Below are 25568 nucleotides of genomic sequence, written 5' to 3'. Positions count from 1 at the left end.
TGCCTCAAAATGTCTACAGCCAAAGTGCAAATTAACAGCAACCAATGATCAATGGCAAATTAAAATTAAGCAATAGTAAAAGAGCCAGCGAACAGCCTGATATTTCCATTACCTTCAGTAGTATGATCATTACTGTGTTATTTCAGATCTTATTTAAAAAGTGTGACCTTGAAGTATTTATTTGTATGCGGTTAATGATATACATTCAAATGTGTATATGCAAATTATTTGAAATATAGCTGCAATATCACTTGAAAAAGTCACTACTTTGCCAATTTCTATAAACTCAAAAACAGTAATCGTGTACATTTCTACCAGTTACACTGAAATATGTAGGGGAAAAGTCTGAATGTTAAAAGTATATGATATCTGGGGTGAAGGCAAAAGAGAGAAACTACTACACTAATTTGAAAAGCTAGGTTATAAATCAAGTAGTGACATCAGATGAAATTTTAAGCACTGCTTTTCTACTCTTGTCCAAGTAGTCGTCTGAAATTTACTAAATAAAAAGCATGAGTACTACCACAAGAAAAGGGATACAAACCTCAAACCTGCCCCTCCTTCCTACTTTCTTTCTAAAAGGGAAGTGGAAACCCCACTCTAAAATGGATGTAGCTAAGCCATGAAACCAAAATGGCACAAGCAATCAACCCCCAAACAAAAAGAAGCCTCCTGAGCTATGAAAAATTCACCTTATGGAAAAGCAAGAACTTCACTGAAAAAGACAAATGGCTTAATTTATAGATCATAACTATGTGAAAGAACTAGCAGAATTAACTAAGATAACAAATAAGAATATTTGCCAACCATTCTACATAATTTAAATAAATCAGGACACAGGGTAGCCAAAAACCTAAACCTCGAAACAGCTAAGACAACTTAAAAGAAATAAAAGTACTAGTGATCTGTTAAATTGTTCTTTGATTACATATAAAAGTAAGAATTTTTAAAATTTAGCTAAAAGCAAGTCAATTTACTATTTAATATACTATTATCTTAAGAGAAATGAGAAATCACATAAATATTTAAATTGTTCTCAATCCAGAAGTTAAATATGTATTTATTTATAAGTATAAAATCTGAAATTCAAACTGCTGGGAATAGTAATTTAAGGATTATATCTTTAGACTTTAAAACCAAGAATTTTAAATACTGCTTAAATACTATATCCACCTGTAATTTTCAAATCTTAAAGTATTATTTTAAGTCTACTCAAAATTTGAACAGGTTTTATTTGGATTCATTCCAAACCATAGCACTTAAAGTTTGGGGACCAAGGGAGGTTATAATATAAAACTCTTTAATTTCTTTAAGCAGAAAATCTTTTACCTTAACCACATTTTCAACTGTAGAACCATATTTGCACATGCAATTTTCTAATTTAAAAAATTAAAGTTTACCCCCTAAAAATATGTGAAAAATTATTTTCCTATTTTTTGATCCTATCCCATAAAATAGAATGAAATATATTAAAATATAGGGATGAGTTTTCTTTACAGATAAGTTTTATTTCTTATAGTCTAGTATAAGAATAGATTTTTTTAAAATCTAAAATCTAAAATCAAAAACGTCTGGGTAATTAGAATAACATAAGCAAAGTAAAATCTACCATTGTATTATTTACTGTAAGCTCAGTTGAAAAAAGTCAATATATAGGAAAAGTTTAACATCTTCAAAATACTTCAATGAATAAGAATGCAATCACAACACCCTGAAGATTTATAACAAAATTCATTACATGTTTCTTTGTAAATGTTAACTAATTTAAGTAAATTCTTTAAACAAGGTTGAAAGTACCAGTTCAGTTAATTTTTATAAGCACAGTAGTTGATATTAATGTTTTAATACGATTCCTTTTTCCCCCCAAACATACCAAAAACCTGATGTCTTTTTTTATTTGGATAACTGAGCAATAACCACAATTTCTCTAATCTAAATGTTGGGAAATTTGTAAAATGAGTATAGAGAAACTTACAATCTAATGTTAAAACTCCAAGTAACGAATCAAAACAGTGTTTCCATTATATCTGGAGATAGCAATGACAGTGTTGTGTTTTGTTTTTTGTTTGGTTTTGCCAGGCCACAGGGTCAGAATTCCCAGGACTAGGACTGAGTTTTCCAAATCAATTATTCATAAATTCAGTCTGCTCTGAACTGGCACCACAAACACCTACCTAGCAGGCCAATTATCTGTGGATCCTTATCCTTATTTTGGAAGAAATCTGGAATTTTTAACCATATAAGTAGCTATTTGTGATAATTAAAAATTTTTTAATGAATCAATAGGTTAAAATTCCTCACTAAGATTTATATTAAAGCAAAGAGCATTCAAGATTTGTGACTTGCATCCAGTTTTAATTACATGCATAGACTGTTCCTTTCCAATATATTCTTTACTGATGACAACTTTTAAATTTTCAAAAACTCCTAAATATCTTGAACGTTTCTTATCATTTCTTTTCTCTTAAAGGCATAACTCAGAAAAAGAAGTGGTATTTGGAAAAAAATCTATCCAAGAAGATAATGAGATAGCTATTATATTATAATAGTATGAAACAGTTAAGAATAGAAAATAACATAATGATCCAAATCACTTATATTTATAAAATAATTAAGTCACACTAGGTGAAGAGAATAAAGAATAGTTAAAGATCTCCAGGTTTTCTATCCTCACAGCTCATTCTAGGATTAAACAGTTTACATCTCAGTCTAATCTAAGAGATGGCAACAACTTTAACCTAAATTTTTTTCAAATCTTTTATTTCCAAAAGCTTTACTCTTATTGTTACCTCTAAACAATCTAAAAGTAATAGGAAAGTAAAGCATCAAAAGAAGTAAGTGATTAAGCAGACAAAAGGAATTCAAGCTGTTTCATCTATATTTTATCATATAGTCCTAGACTCTTCTTTACTCCCAACAGAACAAATTTTAACACTTTAAGATAATATAAGAAACATATTACTTCTATAATTAACATCATTTTCTCTACCATAGTTCAACTTTTTCTTAAACCCTCGATATGGAAACAAAAAGGATGTCAATAGTATATTTGCCCTTTAAAATATATATGTATGTATATATAAAAAACTTTGTGTAACAAATGCATACCATATTTTAAGTTTTTTTTAAATTCATTATTAGACACTGATACACTGAAGAAAGAAGCTAAAAACTTTAAAACCAAAATTTCAACAGGCAGCACCTATTACTACGCAGACTGGAAAGGTTTTACAATGTTTTCATGCTCATTTTTAAGAACCTATTTAATGTACTGCATGAAAGCACTAGTATAACATATCAGATTATTTACTGTCAGGGCACTGGGAGGAATCTGCATCATAAAATGTAAAAAAAGCAATTTTCAAAAAAAAATTTTCATGTAATTAGAAGAAAAGAATCTATTTAGATAAGTCAAGGTTCATTTGTTTATTCAAACTGGGTACAGACCAAAGCAAAATCCAAATCCATCTGTCCTCTTCCCCTCTCTCCCCTCCCCTCCCCCCAACTCCCCCACAACACTCGCCCAAAAAACAACTAGTGTATGAAAATTGTTTATTTTGGTCTGAAGTTAATCATACAAACTAGTCTTTTAGTACCTGCAATATTAAAAGTTAGTCTGATAAAAAAAAAAGACAGTGAGTTATTGGATCTATATTTAATTCAGCGCACTTTATAACATTTTAGGAATTCAGTTGTATAAAACAATATCTGAATCTTATCAGATGAACATTTTTTCCCCTTTTTGTAAACCTAAGGTTGCATGTCTGAGAAAACAAATTAGTCCGTGGTTCTTCTAAGCTTGATAATAGTGCCCCCTAATGGGAAATTTAGTATGAGTTCTTCAACCAATGTTTTATATCAAAAATTTTTTAATATAGCCAGCTTTAAGTCACAAAAAAAATGATATATGCAAGTGCTGGGTTTTTTTTTTAAACTAAGATTTATGGAAAAGCAACATGAGAAGACAAAAATATGCAGAGAATCAGTTAGAAATTGGAAAACTACATCCAACACTTTTTTTAAAACTTGTGCACCCATCATAAATACTAACAGTTCAGAACAAATTAACAGTTAAAATCAACTAACAATTCTTGTGTGGAACATACTATGAATTTAGTTTGCCTTCTATGAAGCACTAGATCTGAAGGGAGCATGTACAATGCCAGATACAAGCCTGTGATCATAAGCCAAAATTTTAACCATTTCCTTCTTCAAGGACAGCCTGGCACAGTGAAAAGAAAGGGCACACAATTGGGGTTGGAAGATCTAGGTTCAAATACCAGCTCTGTTACATACTAGCTGTCTGACTTTGGAAAAATCACCTTTATGGGCTTCAGTGAAGTAACCCAATTTGTAAAATAAGGTTACTGCATGTGATGACTTCTAAGGTCACTTCCAGAACATTCCTACTTAATCACTTTGAATTCTGTGGCCTCTTTCCTCAGACATCATATCAAGAGTTAAAACAAAAATTTTTTTTATCTCATTTATATGTCAAAAAAAAAAAACTACTCCTGACTACAATACCTAAAGAATATAGTCTGTTAAAAAATCTCATTTGGATAATCTCTGCACATTTAACCTACAGATATTATATAAAATCATTATAATTGGGAATAATGAGAACTGTAAGACTTACTAAAATAACAACGAAATATTAATTCAGTTTTTAATCCCAATTGAAGCTGTCAAGAACGAGTATTAAAAATACCCAGATTTATAGAAATCAGTACAGGAAAGAAAGCAAGATATATACAATAATGGCAATTAAGTAAACACATTAAAAACTATGAGAATCCAATTAAACACAATGACTGATATTGATTCAAGAGGATCCTATACTGAAACATTGCTTTCTCCTGACCATTAAGTGGTACACTTTGGGAATAAAATATTCTTAGTTAAAAGAAAGATTCCTAGAATCAGTCAGCCAAATATTTTAAGCCCCTAATATGTGCTAGGCACTGTGCTAAACACTGAATATTAAAAAGAGACAAAGGACAATCCCTGCCCTCAGAAAGTTCACAATCTAATAGAGAAAACACATAAACAAATTACTTACAAGATAATTAGGAAATAACTGACAGAAGGAAGAAAAGAGAAAAACTAATGAAGATTTCTTGGAAACAATGAAATTTATTTGGGAGTTAAAGGGTCAGGGAGGACAAGTAGTCAGAGATGAGAAAAGAGACCATTCTAGGATAGCAGATAGAATGGGAACCTGTAAGTGGAGGGTTTTGTGGTTGGGATCTTCTACTTTATTTCCTTTTTGAGTTTTTTAATGTGTCTTCTATGATGACATGAACAATATAATATAGGAAGATGAAAGCACTGGTATAATCTATATCAGACTATATATATATATATAACTCCTCAGGGAAAAACGGAAGAGGGGGAAAATCTGAATCCTAAAATGTCAGAAAACAATTGTCAAGAATTGCTTCTACATGTTGTAACTGAAAAAATAGATAAGCACCTTGGGGGGAGGAGAAATATGGGGTTAAAAAAATGTGAAAGTTGGGGGCAGCTAGATGGTTCAGTGGATTAAGAGTCAGGCAGAGAGACAAGAAGTCCTAGGTTCAAATCTAGCCTCCGACACTTCCTAGTTGTATAACTGTGGTCAAGTCACTTAACCTCCATTGCCTAGCCCTTACCACTCTTCTGCCTTGAAATCAATGCAACACAATATTGATTCTAAAATGGAAGGATGGATTTTTTTTAAAAATGTGAAAAGCAAAAGGAGGCTAGGATATGAAAGGCTTTAAATGCCAAACAGATGATTTTGTATTTGATCCTAGAGAAAATAGGGATCCACTGGAGTTTACTGAATAGAGGAATGACATGCTCAAACTTGAGCTTTCAAAAAATTAGGAGGGGAGGGGGGGACTGAGTAGCTCAGTAGATTGAGAGCCAAGCCTAGAGATGGGAGGTCCTAGGTTCAAATCTGACCTCAGACACTTCCCAGTTGGTTCCAAGACAGAAGGTAAGGGTTTTTTTTTTTTTTTAATTTACTTTGGTAGCTGAATGGAAGATGTATTAGAACGCACCAGCAAGCTACTGCAATAGTCCAGCTCTAAGATGATATGGGCCTGCACTAGAGGGGTGGTAATTTCAGAGAAGAGGGGAACATATTCAAGAAATGTTGCAAATGTAAAATTGACAGGCCTTGGCAAGAGATTGGATATAGGGAGTGAGTGAGAGAGTGATGAACCCAGGATGACTCCTAGTTTGTGAACCTGAGGGACTTTACAGTAAGTGGATCCTGGAATTATGCTAAGAAAATAACAAAAATGTCCATGTCTTTAACTGATAAAAAGACACAAATGGGCCCCAAAAAAGGACCCACATACTGACAAATATTGAAATAGCACTTTATATAAGTAGCAAAGAACTGGCAACAAAGTAGTTATTGATCAATTAGAGATAGCTAAATAAATTGTCTTACATAAATATAATGAACCATTACTATGCTGTAAAAAATGATGAATACAAATAGAGAAAAGCAGCAAAAATAGTTAAGTGAAATGATGCCAAGCAAAATATGCAGAACTAGTTTACATACATACATAGAGAGAGAGAGAGAGAGAGAGAGAGAGAGAGAGAGAGAGAGAGAGAGAGCAACAATATAAATAAAAAGAACTGCAAAACAACGGACACTGAATGCTATGAAATTATCATGACCAGACTAGTTCCCAGGGACAGAAACCTCTTGCAACACACTTCCCCTCTGCAAAAGTGAGGAATTATTGGCAGAAATCGCTGGATAGAATGTTGACAAAAGTTTTTCAACATATTTGTTGATTTCACTACACTATTTTTTCCCTCTAAAAATTTTTTTTGTTGTAGGAAATGGCTCTCTGGGAGGGAGAAAGGGAAACATTAAAAAATTTAAATTTAATTTTTTGAAGATAAAAGGGAAGAATTCTATGAGGAAGGAGCCACATTGGTAATAGAATATTTAAAGTGAGGAATCAAATTTTTATAAATAAAAGCTACAATAATGAAAATAACTAAAATTTCCCTTTCCAAATACTAACTATACCAAAAACTTACTTTTGCTCTAAGGAGAAAAAAAAGATCATAAAAAAACTAGCTTTGAATTTATAAATACAAATATATAAAAGGTCCCAAAATGATTTCTGCATTTAACATAAGTACAGAATTTTGATTCAAAGAACCTAGTTGAGTTCAAACCTTGGTTCCATCACGTATGATTTCTGTGAGTCTGAAAGTAGCCTTAACCAACTGTGCTTCAGTTCCCATTCATAAAACAAAAGGAGCTTTGGCTCTACCACTAAATGTATAATCCTTCCAGCTCTACAAAAGTAAGGTTATGAATGCAATAATTGCAAGCCATTTGGAAAACTTTGTTTTCCTTCATTTCCCTCCTCAAAATTTCTGTGTAGACAGGGTTTATGAACCGTAAGAGTGATTTGCACATTCAAAGATCTAGAACTGGGAGGCATCTCTGGAGTCAATCAGTCTAATCTCCTCAATTTAAAAATGAGGAAATTTATGTACAGAGATATTAAATGATTTGCCTAAAATGAAACAAATGGTGAGAACTGAAAGAAATTTGTTATGAACCTAAGACCTGTTTCTTACTAAAGTGACTTGAGTCTTAAGGAACTATATCTATACTAGGGAGATGAAGTTGAAAAAGGAGCTCCATTTTTAAGGAGATGGAACTAATAAGTCAGTTATAACTGCTCCCAAATTAGGGTTTTATATAACTGCCCTTTTCTGCCTGCCACTTAACTCCTAGTTAGTAGTTGAACAATTTCTACAAACAATTGCAACTGCCATTGTATGGACTTTCATTACTTAGTGCCCAGCCAACTACAATTGCATTCTCATATAATAACATTTTGTCAGTGTGGCCATTTTATAGCAAGTCATTTAAGTCAGCTCTCCCTAATATACTATAAACTCTATAAGGACAAAAATAACTTACTAAAGTTTATATATGCCCCAACAACTACCATAGTGGCCTGCACATAATGATGACTAATAAATATTATAGAAATATTACACTCCCTAGTCCTTAACTATGGTGAGATTAAAATGAATATAGGCTACAAAATAAATTCTTTTATTGGCACCTGAACCTCAAAATTCAACTCTTCAATCAAATTTTCCAATTTGTTTGGTATATCTATGTGTTCATTTGATGAGTATTCACTAGTCTATCTAATCCCCATTAAAAAAAAAATATACAGCATAGTCCAACAACTTTCCATTTACATGAGAAGATGGGGAAGTAAAACCATTAAACAACATAAGGCAGGAGAGTTATTCTTAAGAGCAAGGTATAGACATAGAAGGGGACAGTGAAAGTAAAACAAACACACACACAAAGGATAATCATTCTTGTTTGTAAGACTAAGTTCCAAAACAAGTATATTTAATATCAGACTAAGTATGACTATGTGTCATATCAGTACTTAAAACACAAACTTAAACTTAGAAAACAAAACAAAACAAAAAACAATTCCCAGATATACAGTGCTCTGTATTACTCAAAGTGTTTTCATATACATTAGTTAAATCAATTTTTCCCAAAACCCTAATTTGCCAGGTGGGCCAGGTACTGTTATCTTGTATTACTGATACAGAAGCTGAAACCTGGAGAGATTCAACACCTTGCCTAAAATCACAAGGGTAGATAGCAGAAGAGACAGATTCTGAGTCCAGTTTAAATTTACATTTTTTAAAGTAATCCTTTAAAACAGTTTTGTCACTTCCCACTGACTCTTCCTACCCTAGGACTTTCCTCTGTAAGTATGATCAAGCAAAACAAATCACATTACTGTAGTCTGAAAACATAAACAAACCTCAAGCATGCTTTACCATCAGTTCTCTTATGTAAAGAATGATGGTTGCATTCATCAAAATTCCTTTTCATGTTCTTTTTACTTTTTTTATTCCAAACTTAACATTAAAAAGGGAACATTTCCGAAACTGAAATCATTAGCTTTCCAATACCAATAATTCCCTCTCCCTAATACCTCTAATATTGTCAAGAGTACTACCACTCTTATTCCTAGTCAACCACACTTGAAACCTAAGTGTCATTTTCAAGTCCTCACTCTCTCACCCTCCCCCTATAATCCACTGTGTTATCTTATCTTATCAGCAAGTTTACCTTCACTGCAAGTTTATAGCCTCTTCTCTACTCTAACACAGCTACCATCTTTGTATAGGCCTTCTATCACCACAAATAGTCTACTATTGGTATAGTGAGTGTACTGATTGGCCTCCCTGCATTAAACCTCTCTATCCATGACTACTATTATTCTACCCCTCTACTCATCCTCCATTCAGCTGTCAAAACGATCTTCCTTAAAAAAGGACAAATCTAACCCTGTCAAATTCTTCCCAGCAGTGATCTTTCAAAAAAAAAAAAAGGATAGATCTAACCCTGTCAAATTCTTCCCAGGTCCTTCTCTATCCCCATCCCACCCCAAATCAATTAACGCCAATGGTTCCTTATCACATCTAGGTTAACTGGACTTTCAGATCCTTCATAATTTGGCCCCCTGCTGCCTTTATACTCTTATTTTTTAAATTCTCTCTGAGCAACACTGCCTCCCCATCTCTGCAATCCAGTGATACTAGTCTGCTTGCTTTTCCTAACTAAAACATTCCATCATCTCCTAATTCTGTCATTTTAACTGGCTGTCACCCATGTCTAGAATTCACTCTCTTCTCATCTCAGCCTCTTGACTTCCTTTAAGTATCAGCTAAAATCTCACCTACAAATCTCACCTTTCCGGGTTCACCTTAATGCTACTGTCTTCCCTCAGTCGATTATCTTCAATTTATCTTGTATTTATCTTATTTGTACATAGTTGTTTTGAAGATTATTACTGACATCTCTGAGAGCTACCTGAAGGCAAGATCTATCTTTTGCTTTTCTTTGTGTTCCCAGCACTTAGCAAAGTGTCTGGCACATAATAAGCACTTAAAAAATTCTTGTAGCTTACATATTTAATCATTTTTATGGTGTAAAAATGTTATATTCATTTGCTACAATTTAATCTGCCATTCTGTAAGTGATAGGTTTTTCATAATGAGATTTTATTTCCTAAAATCTCTTAATCCCTGCAGTTGTTTTTCAGCCATTTCCATTGTGTCAACTCTTTGGGACCCCATTTTGGGGTTTTCTTAGCCAATATACTGGGTGATTTGCCATTGCCTGCTCCAGCTCATTTTACAGATGAGGAAATTAAAGCAAACGGGGTTCAGTTACTTGACTGGGGTCACACAGCTAGCAAGCAAGGGCAGATTTTTTTAACTAGGGTCTTCCTGACTCCAAGTCTATAGCTCAATCTACTCCCTTACAATTCTCCCCTTTCCCTGATATTGCCTGTGTCAACTTGAAATCTAGAAACCCTCAATTTGTAGCAATTTGAAATCTAGAAATCCCAAGTTTGACCTGGTCACTAGAGAAGTTTCTTCAGGAGGGAGATCTCAGACTAACAATAGACCTTAAGAAATTTAGTGGTCCCAGTTAGGTTGGGCTAGCAGACTCAATCAGATGTTAAGTACCCTTTTGTCCTGGTAGTTTCTCCCATTATATCAAAGCCCAGTCCCCTGTAAGCCTAGCCCTTGGCTGGATCTTTCCCTTTTGTGTCCATGGTAAAGCATCAGCCTCTCCCTGATAATCCAGTCTAATACTACTCAATTCTTTGTGGCCATTGTAAAACCAATCAACCATACTCCCCAGTCCCCAGTTTTCCAAGAGGTATCCCCAAATTCTACAGTGCTTTGGAAAAATTAACTCACTGGGTGATACTCCCAGGGATACTGAATCAAGAGTGGCAGGGCCTTGAGCTCTGTTTGGTTTTGGGTGCATGACACTGTGTAGAGGCCTAAATATTGAACACTATCCCTCTCTTGATTAAAAATTAGGTTTTTCTGACTATTTAATAGTTCTATGTTTTTTCCAAGTTAATACCTGTATGTCCGCCTATGTGTGTGTACATGAATGTGGATATATATTCATATCCTCCTTTGATTCAGTAAAAGTAAAATTCAGGAAATAGTTACTCCAGCACACTTTCTTCCATGTTTTATAGTCTTCTCATATATCCACAATTATAAGAAATAACAAATGCTACCACTTTTATGAACTTCTTTCTTGATCTTTTATTAGTGAATTCTTTCATATTCCATGTTTGTTCCGTTCTTCAAATCCCCATACCAAGAACAATATATCCCATGGTCTTATTCTTCTTATTTAACTCTCTCTCACTATCTTTTGAAGACATCCAAGGTTGTAAAGGAACATGTTTCTTTTCTATTATTAGAATATTAGCACTAGGGGGCAACTAATTGGCTCAGTGAATTGAAAGCCAGGTTTAGAGACTCCTGTCCTAGGTTCAAATGGGACCTCAGATACTCCCTTGTTATATAACTCTGGGCAAGTCCTTAACCCCCACTGCTTAGCCCTTACCACTCTTCAGCCATGGAACCAAATGATTCCAAGATGGAAGGTAAGGGTTTTAGGGAAGGAAAAAAAAAAGAATAATATTAGCACTACCTCATACAACTCCATACAAATATTCAAATATTTTGGCCTCTCCAGCTTTCTCCAACTCTTCTCTTTGTACTTCAAAGTTCCTATTCTGATTTGTTGTTTTTTTTTCATCAGAAATGCACAAAAGTTCTATATTCCATTAAAAATTCATTTTTCTCCCCTCCAAGATTCTACTGAGCTTTGCAAAGTTACTTATTCTAGGATGTAAGCTTATAGTTTTTTACTTTTAGAATATTACATTATAGAACCTCCTCTCATTTATCACAGAAAGTGATCTAGACTGTGATTCTTTGCTGCTGCTTTCTGGATTTTTTTTCCCCTTTGTTATAACATTTGCTATAACATTCCTGAGACTTTTCCTTCTGGATCTTCTTTCAGGGCATGATCAGTTGATTTCATTCTGCCTTCTGGTTCTAATAAGAGAGCAAGGTAGTTTTCGTTTATGATTTCTTGAAGCATAGTATTCAGGTTGTTATTGGGGTTTTTTTTAATTGGTTTTCAGGGAATACAATGATTTTTAAATGATCTTTCCTTGATTTTTTCCAAGATCAGTTCTTTTTTAAATAAAATTTAGGTTTCCTTCCATTTTTTAAACTTTTGGATTTTATTCAAATATTTCTTCTTGTTGAATTTATTTGAATTTTCAAGGAGTCTTTTACTTGGATATAGTTTATTACTCTTCCAACTGATTTTATTCTTCCAATTCTCTTCCGTTAGATAATTTATTTCATTATTTTATACTCTGCTTCATTTCTTAAAAGTATTTATATACTCCCTGCAGAAAAATGAGCTTTTTGCTTTTGAGCCTCCATTACAGTTATTAAGGAATTACTAAATTGAAATCGTGGATATTTTTGGATCTAGTCAATTATTTTCTTTGATTTACTCTCTCAGTTTCTAAACACACAAAGGTGTGCCCTTCTAGCCCCTGATTATGAATGGGATAATAGGCCCTGGTAAACCTCAACATGGAGCATCTTTGTTTCTATGCTGCCTCCCACCTTCATATCCCCAACCCTGATGTTTGAAATGGAAATCTTCAAAGTTCTCTATGGTATATCAATAAGACCTGGTATAGAACTCAAGAACCCATGGGTCTAGAATATTCCAGTCCAAATACTGCCAAGAATAATGGCATACCACACTGGTCACTATAGTTTCTGACCTCCATTCTATAAATCGCCAACTTTCTTGATTGATAATTGGGGGGCGGAGGGGGGGTCCTCCACTCTTTGTGTCTTTAGCTAGTTTCTGATGCATTTTGAAGATACTAAAGGGAACTGGTTGTTCTAGTTTTTCTATTGTCTGTGAGCTTCTTGCTAACTGAACAATTCTGGTGTAGAAGAATTCATTTACTTTGTTCACCGGATTTCTTGGTCGTTATTCTAATTGGTACTTGGTTTTTTAAAGACTATGATATGGGAACTAGGCCATCTGCCTCAGTTAAAGCAGTCATTTCAGAAAGAAAGTTCAATGTACTTTTCCTTTAAGTTGTATCCATTGTTTAAATTATTTTCTTGGTTCTGCCTATTTGGTCCTGTATCCTCCTTATTCCTTTTGGCTCCAAAGGATTGTTATAACTGAGATCACACAGTTTGTTCAACTATTCCCCAAAGGGCATCATTTGTTTTCAATTCTTTACTACTACAAAAAATGCCTCTACAACTGTTCTGTATCTGACCTTCCATACCTACTAGTGGTTTTGCAGGGTGCAAAAGAGTATTATTTATATATATATACACACACACACATATACACATACACACACACACAATATAATGACTTTTTTAGTATAATTACAAATTGTTTTCTAAAACTGAATTCACAGCTACACTAACAGTTAATTAGTTTACCTAAAGGCCCCTCAAACACTTGCCATATTCAACAATGATAAAGTGATACCTTGAGATTTTTTTAAAAATGTATATTCTCTATTTAGTGATTTGGAACATTCTTTCATATGACAATAGCCTAAAGTTATTTTGAAAAACGACAGCTAGATGGATTGTGAGAAAGACCTAGCGACCAAATCTGACATCAGATACTTACTAGCTTTATGACTGAGCAAGTCACTTAACCCCAACTGCCTAGCAATATTATGGAAGGTGAGGGTTTAAAAAAAAAAGAAACAAAGAAACAAAGAAAAACTTCCAATTCATAGCTTTAAGACTACTGGGGAATAGTTCTTATTCTTTTTTTGTTTATTCCCTATATACCTTGGATATTTGATACCTTTGATACCCTGAACTTTTATCAGATATTTACTACAAAGATTTCTTCCCAATTAACTGTTTCTTTTCTAACTTTAGCTACATGAATTTTGTTCATAAAGAAACTTTTTAATTTTTTTGTAATCAAAACTTTTCACAAACCCCTGTTTAATTAAAATTCTTTCCCTAAGCCAAAGTTATACAAGGTACCTGCTTTCATGCTCATTTTGAAATAATTTTTAAATGCATTTAATCATTTAAATTAATTAAATAAGATTTAAATTAATTTTTGAATATGACCATTTACAAAAATTCAGAGTAAATAAGCATTTTACTTATAGATTTTGGAACATTTTAAAATATAATTTTTACTAGAATGTATTCCAGATTTTGCAGCATTTTGTTGAAGAGTCCTTATCTCATAAGTTGGTGTTCTTGAGTTCTTGAAATGAAACATTGCTTTCCAAGTTCAATTACTTCTGGACCTACTTTACCTAACCTAGGCCTTTGATTCATTTTTCTTTTTAACTAGTACATGCAATGTTCTTTTTAGAATGCAATGCTGTTTTATTTCAATATATTCTTCATCCTCTAGAAAATATTTCATTTAATCTCCTTGAGCCTCAGTTTCCTTATCTATAAAAAAGAAAGAGTTTAAACTATCTTTAAGATTTAATCCATCTCTAAAATTTCATGTTTCTGGTCACAAAAGTAGTCATCTAAGCTTCTTTGGTGAATTTAAAACATAATTCAATTAAAAGACATGAACTAGGGAATGACAAAATAATCTCAAATTGGCCCTTTTAGGATATGAGATCTAAAAGGATAAAGAGAAAGACAGCAATTTCTTAAACTGTATGAAATATGATAAAGGAAGATAAACTCTCTTATCTAATTTAAATGTCTACATTTTATACAACTTTATTCATGATTCAGTATATAGCTCAAAGGAAATGGACAACACAGAATAATGTGACACACGTAATTTACACAAATTTCAAGTGCTATCAATAAAAAAAGAACTTGGGAAAAATTTAGTTATTCAATTGATCTGTCTGTCCTCACAAACTATTGTCCTATATATCTTCTGTCCTGACTAAAGAAATCCCCAGAAAACCTCTCCCCACTTTCTTTCCTTTCCCTTTCTTCTTACTCCCATATAATCTGGGGTCTGACTTCCAACAAAACTGCTTACCAATGATCTCAATAAGCCAAATTCAATGGCCATTTCTCAAGCCTCATTCTCCTTGACTTTCCTATATTCTTTGACAATTCATCACCCACTTTTCCTTGATACTTTCTAGGTTTTCGAGACAACAGTCTTTCCAGATCATGACCTCTAGCTCCTCAGAGTTCTGTCCTGGGCCACCTTTGCTTCTCCTACTTTGTTTGGTGATCTCCCAATGATCACTGATCACCTTTATGTTAATGATTCATAAATCTATTTATCCTGCTTTATACTCTCTGCTGCCCTCCAACTTTGCATCTCTTTTGAGCTATCTCCAAGTGGTGCAGTAGACTGAGAGCCAGGTCTGGAGATGGGACATCCTGGCTTCAAATCTGGCCTCAGATACTTCCTAGCTGTGTAACCTTGCACAAGTCACTTAACTTCCTTTTCTTAGCCCTTACAATTCTTTTGCCTTGGAATCAATATACAGCATTGATAACAAAAAGGAAAGTATGGGTTTAAAAAAAGATGTCTAGTAATCATAGATTCAGAATGTTCAAAACCAAACTCTTATTTTTCCCCTAAGCCTTCCCCCTCTTTCTACCTTTCTGTCACCCACTATTATTGCACACGTGGGTCACAGACCTGAGCTCAGGGTTCGGAGCAAAATATTTAGTGTGTAAGTTACATATCTTACCATATCCTCTCTGATTTTCTTACTTTCTCTCTTTCTATATTTTAGAAATAAATTATTAAAATAAATCCCTTTGGAATTCATAAAAATTTCTGGTGACCCTATTCTTGAATAATCCAGTCCAATCTTTTATATTAACCCCTTACATTTCTGCCCCTTACATTCCCTATTACTTTAGAAGGTAACCCCCATCTGCCCAGTCCCTGAGGCTAGTAACCCAGGGGTCATCCTAGACCTCACTATCTCTTCCCCACCCCCCATTCCAATCTGTTGCCAAGGCCCATCCGTTTTACCTGTGCAACAACTTTCCAATACTCCCCCTTCTCTCCTTCAACACTACCATCACTCTGGGGCAGTTCCTCATCACTTGACACCTAGACTATCACAACAGCCATCTGGTGGATCTACTTGCTTCAACACTCTCCCCAGGTCTAAAATGTTCTCCCTTCTTAATTCTGCCTCATGGCTTCCCTGGCATCTTCTAATTGCCCACTAAAATTCCATCTTCTTCAGCATATTCTACCCAACTTCTCCTAATTCTAGTGCCTTCCCTCTGTTCATTATTTCCTATTTATTCTGTATATAACTTGCTTGTTTATAATTATCTGTTGTCTCACTTATCAGATTATGAGCTCCTTGAGGATAGGAATTGTTTTTTGCCTATTTCTGAATACCTAACAATTATCACAATACCTGCTACATGGTGGGAGCTCAGCAAATGTGTATTATTTATTCAAAGGTTAAAATAAAATCAAAATAAGGTATGTGCTGAAGATAGGACAAAGAGAGAATATAGATAATGAAAATATGGGGGGCGGGGAGGGGGGAGATAGGATTGTATAGAGAAGAAACTAACTAGATCAGTGCTGTCGAACCCAAAACAGAAACTCCCTGCAGGTACAAATTGACTTAAAAATTCAAGTTAATATTATCTACATATAAATTTATTGCATTTTATTTTGCTAAATATTTCCCAATTACATTTTAATGTGGCCTGGCCTCCAGAATGCTGTGGTACCTGCAGTGCTCTTATCCATCCCAATATTTGACATATTTCTAGACTAGATGATCTGATTGGTGAAGTATGAATTGCTAAACATGTTCAAGAAATAAAAATACATGAAATACAAATAGGAACTAAGTAATGCTATATAATAAAAGCATATTTTAATGAACAGATAAGGATAACCTGTGATTAAAAATCAATGCACCAACTATTTACCTTCCTCCACCCATACAAAATAATTAAACTGCCATAGTATGAAAACTGTCCTTCTAAAAAAGCTAGGAAATAGCTTATTCTCCTAAATAAATAACAATCACCCTGGTAAAATCTTGTAAAAAAAGATATTAAAAAATTAGAAAATTATTTTAATAATAGAAAAGTAAACTTCAGCCAGTCCTTTCCCAAATTATCACAAATGCAAAGGTAAATGAAAGTCAAATCAAGTTTTAATGTAGATCTTAAGATATACAACCAAAGCACTGATGTGTTTTGGGTTTTTTTAACCCTTAACTTCCACCTTAGAATCAATACTATGTATCAGTTCCAAGGCAGAAGAGAGTAAGGGGTAGGCAGTAGGGTTAAGTGATTGGCCCAGGGTCATACAGCCAGGAATTGTCTGAGGTCAGATCTGAACCTAAGACTTCCTGCTTCTAGCCCTGGATCATAATCCACTGAGTCACCACCTTGGCTACCCGACTCATGTACTTTAATTTAAAAAAATAAAAAATAAAATAAAATGCCTTGAAAGGTTGACAAAAAAGTGGCATCAGATCAATTCTTACTAACAGAAAATAAAAATCTATCGCAGAAAGTGTTCATGAGAACTCCATATCCCTTCCAATTTAAAAGCACTATAAAGGCATGAGAGAAGCACCAATTACCTTCATCAAAATCAGCATCATCCTCTGTGTGCTGGGGAAAGGGAAAACAATTGGTGATTTCAAGTCTGTCTTCCACCACCAGACCCAAAAGTACTCCCTGGACAACTTCATTCCCCTGTCCTTCTTCTTGGTAATGTTTAATTATTTTCAAAACAACCTAAAAGAAACCATATAAATAGTTTTACAGGTATCAACAGAGTTCCAAGATTTTTTATCTGAAAGAAAATAAATTAAGTAGATTGCAATGCTACTGAAATTCAACTGATAGCATTATATATATAAACATTTAATAGAATAGAAGAATAGAAATAGAATATATAAATAGAAGTCTCTTATCTCTGTTGCTACTTGAGAAATGATTTCCTTAACTTCTGCATCTAGCTGTTTTACTTGTCTCTGCCTGTCTCTTGATTTATTGCATTTGCTATCACTCACAGATTCACTTTCTTGTATTCACTTTCTTGTATTAAATTTTCACCATTTCTTATCTTTTTCTCCCAAGATTAACATCAGTCTCTTTTACACTATTTCTTCTATCTCCATGTACCAAACTACATATATTATAGACCTGGCTTCATAATTCTGATAGGAGTGCACTGACAGGAATGCTAGATGAGAGAGGGAGAGAAGATATAAGAGAAGGAAGGAGAGAGGGGCTGTGTATATATATCCTGTTTAAGCTAAACATTTACAGTCAAAAGGCTAAAACCATTCATTTTTAACCACAGTATTAGGAAAAACCATCTAGTTCAAGGTTTCTGTCCATTAGTTTGGGAGTAAATTTTCGCTTATCACTATTACTTTTAGATACCAATTAACTATTCAGTTACTAGTTAGTTACTTAGTCATTCATCTTTATCTTGGATTGAAATTTGAGGGAGGAAAGGGGTGGGACATGCAGGGGAAGGGTGGCAAAGCATGTAGAAGTTAACAAAATATATTTTGACCACAGTGATAATAGATAGCTCCATATCACTTCCAAGATCTGGCAATTCTCCATTCTCTACCTGACAGGATATGTTTATATCTGGTAGAGGCACAATGCTAACTAAAGATCTGAGCTGGAGGGCTTAGGCTGAAATCTTCCCTATAATTCTTAGCTGCACAGCATCAGGCAAATCTCTAATAGAGTGAACTAAATCCTTAAGTTGAGACTGAGTGATCTAGATGATGAAGGAAGTACCCTGAAGGTCCTTCTTATATTGAAAAGTGAAAGTACTCGTTTAAACAATTTAAGTAGAAATGCGTTTTATAAGTTTTGTACAAAATATCTGTTTAAAATGCTTATTGAGGGGGCAGCTGGGTAGCTCAGTGGATTGAGAGTCAGGCCTAGAGACGGGAGGTCCTGGGTTCAAATCTGGCCTCAGACACTTCCCAGCTGTGTGACCCTGGGCAAGTCACTTGACCCCCATTGCCTAGCCCTTACCACTCTTCTGCCTTGGAGCCAATCCAAGACAGAAGGTAAGGGCTTAAAAAAAAATAAATAACAAATAAAATGCTTATTGAAACAGTCCTGCCTAAGAACTACAGCGGGATCTATGGGGGAAAGTATTCAGAACTATATCTTGACATGATAGAAAACCCTCCTGTCAGGTCAGAACAGTGGCAAACCAAATTCTGAGAAGTGGAAGTCAAGGTATCTTCTCCCATTTGAGATAGAAAACCCTCCTGAAGTCAGAGCAGTGGCAAACCAGATTCTGAGAAGTTGAAAGGAAGTCAAGGACTCTTCTCCCATTTGAGGATTAGGGACACCAAGGAGCTGATGGGAATGTAAAACACTCCTGTCTTCTCTCCCACTCTAGTCCTTGTAGAAGGAATAGAGACTCTTCCATCTCCCAAAAGAGGCAATGAGAAAATGAGGCTACTGAGTAAGGAGATTTCCCAACAAATTAATGGGGTAGAAGTCAAGAAATGTAAGGATGGGTTCACCTGTGGGTTTTGCAGGTAGGAGTAGAGAGTTATATGAGAAAGTAGAAAAGTACCATTTGATTGGCACTGCACTTTACTTGGGAGATTTCTAGCACAAAAAAGCAATCGAGCTTTTAGGACTTTAATGGCAATGTCCAAAGAAACCACAAGATGGGGGTGTTACCCCAATGAAAAGGTGCCTCTCTGTGCAGATCTTCTGTTAATACAAGATCACAGAGCTAGAAGGAGCCATTTAATCCAATACCTTCATGTAACATATTAGGAAAACAGGGCTTAAAGTGAAGTGATTTGTCCAAGGTCACACTATAGTAAGTAGCAGAACCAAAACCTATTTCTTATCAGTTCAAAATCTGTTTTTTCTTGAATCACATACTTTGGTGTCTGCACTTCTTTTCTCCTCTAACCTTTTAACTGTGAGTAACACAGAAATTGAGAATTTTATTTACTAGAGTTGTTTCACATTGTTCATTTGGAATATTTCATACTTTTCTAAAAATAAAAACTAATTTAGATTATCTTTTTTTACTTATCTGTCTCTGGACTAGTTTTCTTTTGAAGGTCAGTGATCCCAGAAAGATTCCCCAGTTAAGCTAAAGAGCCCAAGGTTTTTTCTAGCAGTGCATTAGTACTCAGTAATATAAGGAAATTAGAGGGAGAGAGCCTTCTTTGTGAAGGCTTCCTAAAATAGAGTAGCTAACATCTCAAGTACTTGTGAGTTTTCTGTAACAGGGCTTGACACAACTCATACTAATGACCAGATTTTAAAACTTACTAAATATTTTCATAAGCTTACTTATATAAACAAAGCTATTTCTATAATATACATGAAGATGCCACAAAAGGTCATAAGCAAATTGGCTAATGAGGTAAAAGTTGTTTTGAACTTTCTGTATTTTGCCTCATTCCTACTCCCACTGACACACATTTTAAGTAATGTTTCCTAAAATATAGTCACCATCTTCTGAGGTTTGACTGTCCTCAATTGGAAGTCTCTGCAAGGAATTCCAAAATGCAATAAGTCAACTAGATGTCTTCTGAGATGATGTTACAAGGAATTATTTTTATTCTTTTATTTTTCAGTATAGACAACTAGACATAGTATAATAAGAGTACTATGTACTCACTAATGAATATACAACATCAGGAAGAAACATTTGATTCTTTAAAATAAAAATTCATTAGGCCATTTCTTTGGATCTTCCTTTTCCCAAACAGTTGAAAATGTGAAGCAAAAAAAAAAGTGTTGTAGAGTAAAAATCTAGTTCAACAAAAGAAAAAGATTAACAACTATAATCTTACAGATAAAAAAATCAAGTTGTAACTAGATAGAAAAATATTTGTGAATTGAGGACCTTGAAGAAACAAAGCAGTTTGGTTAAAATGTCTGCTCTGTATAACCAAAATGAAAAGCAAAGAACTTGGTTTCTCTTGGCAATAATCTCTAAGACTGATATACAATTAATTTGGTTTAAAATGTTTCTTTAAATAGTGCTTTAAAATGTTCCCTCAAAGACTCTAGAAAGTTTTAAAGAAATTTACTCCATGTTAGGTTTTCATTACTTTGATTTCTGACAGATTAATCTTACCAGGTTTGTGTCTAGAGAATGGATATCCCATTGTAGTTGTTATTTTTTAAATGTAGCTAAACAGAACATGTGCTTTTATGAACAATCATTTTATTAGAATCTAGGCTGGCTGTATATGCTGACGTGTTAATTATGATTGTTTCTAACAAAAAAAAAAAACTTTGACAAATAATTTTTAAAGTCAACCCACATTTCCTAGAAAAACTAGAAAAGATTGGCAGAAAACAGGTTTATACAATCTACCACAATACACTAACAATAGAGGTGACCTATATATAAAAGTGACACCCCAAAAAAATTCAAAACTGTAGTTAGGGAGAGAATGAAGTCAGACATAAAAGGATTCATAAATATTTTTTATTAAATATAAGTTTTTGCAAAAACAAAATCAAAGTAGTTAGGATGACACTGCCAATAGCAAAATAGATTTTTGTATATTTCAGGGGAAAAGTTGTATATACTCAATTAGCTGACTGAATAATTGAATAAGTCACAACAATCATAAGAATAATCAAGTAATAATTGTAGAGAGATATCTAATATCAGAGATCTCCAATTATTACTGTGTACTCACATAGCCCTAGATATTTTCATAACCAGGATGTGACATAAAGAAATTGAGCAAACTTAACCTGCAGTTCCTACTGACACTACTGTGACCCTGAGAAGGGGAGAGGTCACAGCAGAGACCATGATAAAAAGTCTGAGGTTATAAATCCTTCTATAAACCAGAAAGGGGTCTTTGCTGCCCCACCCAAACCGGACATCTAAAGTATAAAAATCCCTAACCTATGACCTCAGGGTCTCAGACCATGGTAGGGTATGTCTACAGACTCTTGACGTATATATGATTTGTGCCCACCACAACAAAGTCAGATTTTGCACATAACTCCTTTGTCCAGTCTTTTTTTCTTTCAAGTATGATATGAAAGATTTGTGGGCAATTTCCCACAAATATACAAACAATCCCAAAAGTTTTCAATGTAGTTTTAAGCTACTAAAACTTATTTACAGTTCTTTAAAGTACAGCTTTAAGCTATACTTTAGATACCCTATATAAGACCAAATAAGACCAAAAGTAAAAAGAAAACAAAACAATAAATAAATAAAAGACAAAACAGCTTTCAAAAGAAAAATTGCAAACAGTCAATACAAAAGCATGAACAAATGCTCCAAATCACTAGTGGCAGTGCCAATTTTCTCAGAATTTTCTGCTCACACCAGCAAACTAGCAAAGAAGATAAAAAAAAATCAGTCAATACTGAAGGGGTCATTGGGAGACATGTACAGAAGTTTACTGTGATAAAGCAGTAATCTGAACCAACAGTTCTGGAAAACAATTTTGAATTATGTAGAAAAAGTAACTAAATTGATCATATCCTTTGACCTGGCTTATCTCACTAGTAGGCACATAGCCCAAAAAAGCTATACTGGGGGAAAGGTCTGTTATTTAAGCAAAATAATTATAGTAGCACTCTGTAATAACAATAAACCTGAAATTCAAAAGATGCCAATTTAGAAATGGCTAAGCAAATTACAGTTAATAATTAGCCAAAAAAAATGTAGAACTTGAGAGAAACTTGGTTAGATTTCTATTAAATGATACAAAGTAAGCAGTCAAAATAGCAATGCGTATTCAATGAGTACAGTAATGTCACAAATACACAAATAAAAGGCAAATTCAGATCAATTCTAAAGACCAATCATGGCACTTCACCCCCATTAAAAAGTCACATCACAAGACAATGCAGTGTTACATAATTTGTTGAGACTCCTTTCTTCTGGGGCAGCTAAGTGACAGGAGGTCTGGGTTCCAATCTAAACTCAAAACATTTCCTAGCTAATGTGATGCTATGCAAGACACTTAACCTCTATTTACCAGCCCTTACAGTTCTTCTGCCTTGGAACCAAGTATTGACTTGTGGAAGTGAGAAATACCACCTTTCATTGCTGTGGTGTTTGTATTTGTCAGTTATGATGTTGGAGTTTGCTGCTAAAAGCTTAAGAGTTTTTCTTGTTGTGATTAAATTACTTAGTTGTTCTTTTTGTCAGACCTTTTTTCTACCTCAGACTAGTCTTCATTCTCATAAGGTTTTGTGTTGTATGTTACCCTATGGAACTCAAACTAATCTCAGTTTCAATCTTACTGCATGAATGGCATTTGTCATGTTTTTGGGGTTTTTTGTTTTTGTTTTGAAACCTTTACCTTGCAATCAATACTGTGTACTGGTTCCAAGGCTGAAGAGTGGTAAGGGCTAGGCAATGGGGGTCAAGTGATTTGCCCAGGGTCATACAACTGTAAAGTGTCTGAGGTCAGATTTGAACCTAGGACCTCCCATCTCTAGACCTGGCTCTCAATCTACTGAGATACCCAGCTGCCCCCTGTCATGTTTTTGAAGTTAGAGAATAGATGTGAAATTGCATATCTATTTCCCCTCCAGTTTGTTCTTTAATATGTTCCTTCCCATTCATAATCAGTATCTGTATAAACCATGTAATTCAATTTCTCTAAAGTCTTCTTGATTATCAACTCCTAATCTTGCAAAGAGTTCTTCCAATGGTATACAACTTGTTCTGTGCCCAAAGATATCATCATTATCATCATCATCATCATCATCATCATCCTAATAAGATTTTGATTGTTCTGGTTTCAGGTATTCAGTTTTCTCATTTTTGCCCCACACATCCCCATCTCCATCCACTTCCTCATAAAACTTGTAAAATCCATAAGGTTCTTGTTCTAAATCACTAATTTGGTCCATTATTAGATCATCTGGTATTGCTTCTGACTCTGCTTCTGATTCTGGTTCACTGAATTCTGTAATCCTTATATTATTCATTGGATTTTGTTCAGTGCCATGTAAACTTATGTCAGATGTTGTTAACTCTGGCTTTCTGTGATGATCTAACCCTATATGTCACCAGCTTTTAAGTTTCCCAAATCTGTTTCTGGTTGTTTCTCATTGATAAGCTTTAGATTTGTGTTTAGAGATGGTAAACTTGATGGTATGGGGTTAACTGTTTCTTACAGATATACAATGCTGTTACTAAAATTCATAGGTTTTACTCTATCATCAGCCTGAAGTTTTTGTTCATCTTTACTCTCTCTTCACTATGTAGAGATAGAAACCTCTCCCTCTCTTATGTTATCTTCTGGGAATGTTTAGTACAGCTGCATTTTCCCTTGCATCAACTAGGATGTGTGCCTTCATTCTTCTCCACAGTACTCAATACATGTTTCTGGCTTCTGTGTAGCTAAGGTGTTTATTGTTACTGAATCACTGTGCACTTCTTTGCTACCTTCTACCAGCTGTGTGGTTGAAATAGTTAAATCTTCTTGATTTAAATCATTTCCAATGAGATTTTCAGTTAAATTTGATCGTACTATATCCTCTACTTCATTAGAAAATGAATTTAGATTATAGCTATGGTTAATCTCATATAATGTTACTTGGCCAGACACCCTTCTCCACTTGGAATGTTGGTTTCAAGTCTGCCATTTGAATCCTTGGTTGTTCTATCAGTTACTAAGTTTCTCATCCCATTCCTCTCTTCAAATTCAACTTTTATTTCACCTCCATTACTTTGAATAGGATTATTATTTTCAAATGTAACGTCAGCTTCATTTTCATTAAATTTTGTATTTTCTAAATTAGTCGCTGTAGGATGGAAACTTTCAGCTTCAGGATTCAAACTAGATTTTTTTTCCCAAGATTTGTGCCATAGAGCTATTTGAAGAATTAACTGTTTTGTGGTGTCTTGTGCAAATCTGTGAATATTTCCAAATCATTTACATCTCCATTAATAGTAACCTCATTGGTAATAGTAAACTTGCGCTTTGCTTTCCTGCTACAGTCATTTTGCTACAGGGAATTGAAATTTTGTTCTCAGTATCTCTCACTAACTCCTTTTGAGTTTATGTGACTTTTTCTGATTTTCTTTGACAAAATTCAATTCCTGTGCCCAATCTGCACTGAAAAAAGTTTTCCATGTATGTTTTGACTTGATTTCTACTTTTTTCATGTGTGGTTACTATATGGTTTTTCTCTAAGACTCCTATCTCAAGTTTTCATTTGAGAAATGATGTTTATAACTTCATCAAGCTCTTTTACTTGTCTCTGCCTGTCATTTGGTTTGTTATTTGGTTTGCATTTTTCAGCACTCACAGATTTAATTTCTTGCACCACCTTTTCACTGTTTCTTATCTGTTTTCTCCGAAGTTTAACAGCAGTCTGTCTTTCACTATTTTCTCTATCTCCATGTACCAAACTAAACACATTATAATCCTGGCTTCATAATTCTCTCCTAACCATGTCTGCATATTTGGGCTTAGTCCCTGCTTTTATAGCATCTCTCATTTCCTACAGACCTGCTGTATGTTGATTTGACTTCAACAACAGTGATCACAAGTGGACTTCTGCTGCTTATTGTATTTTACTTGTGTTTTTGTTGTTATTAACTTCATACTTCTTTTTTGGAAAACAGTCTAAGTGTCCAGTTTTATGGCAGAAAAAACATTGACTAGTCTCTCTCTGCACTTTTCTTGTCTTAT

General features: G+C 34.1%; 1 protein-coding gene across 1 annotated transcript in view; it reads right to left on the bottom strand.

Annotated features, from left to right (window-relative positions):
• The window catches only part of EIF3H (eukaryotic translation initiation factor 3 subunit H), a 115538-nt gene that overhangs the window by 68557 nt on the left and 21413 nt on the right, over positions 1 to 25568 (bottom strand). Inside the window, exon 2 of the mRNA XM_001369936.5 lies at positions 17502 to 17658. Coding sequence (XP_001369973.1) covers positions 17502 to 17658 — 157 coding nt within the window. The remainder of the gene's footprint in view (positions 1 to 17501; positions 17659 to 25568) is intronic.

This window comes from Monodelphis domestica, chromosome 3 (genome assembly GCF_027887165.1).
Source record: "Monodelphis domestica isolate mMonDom1 chromosome 3, mMonDom1.pri, whole genome shotgun sequence".
In the NCBI taxonomy this organism is placed as follows: Eukaryota; Metazoa; Chordata; class Mammalia; order Didelphimorphia; family Didelphidae; genus Monodelphis; species Monodelphis domestica.
The sequence above is the reverse complement of the archived record's forward strand: the minus strand, read 5'-3'. Positions and strand labels throughout refer to the sequence as shown.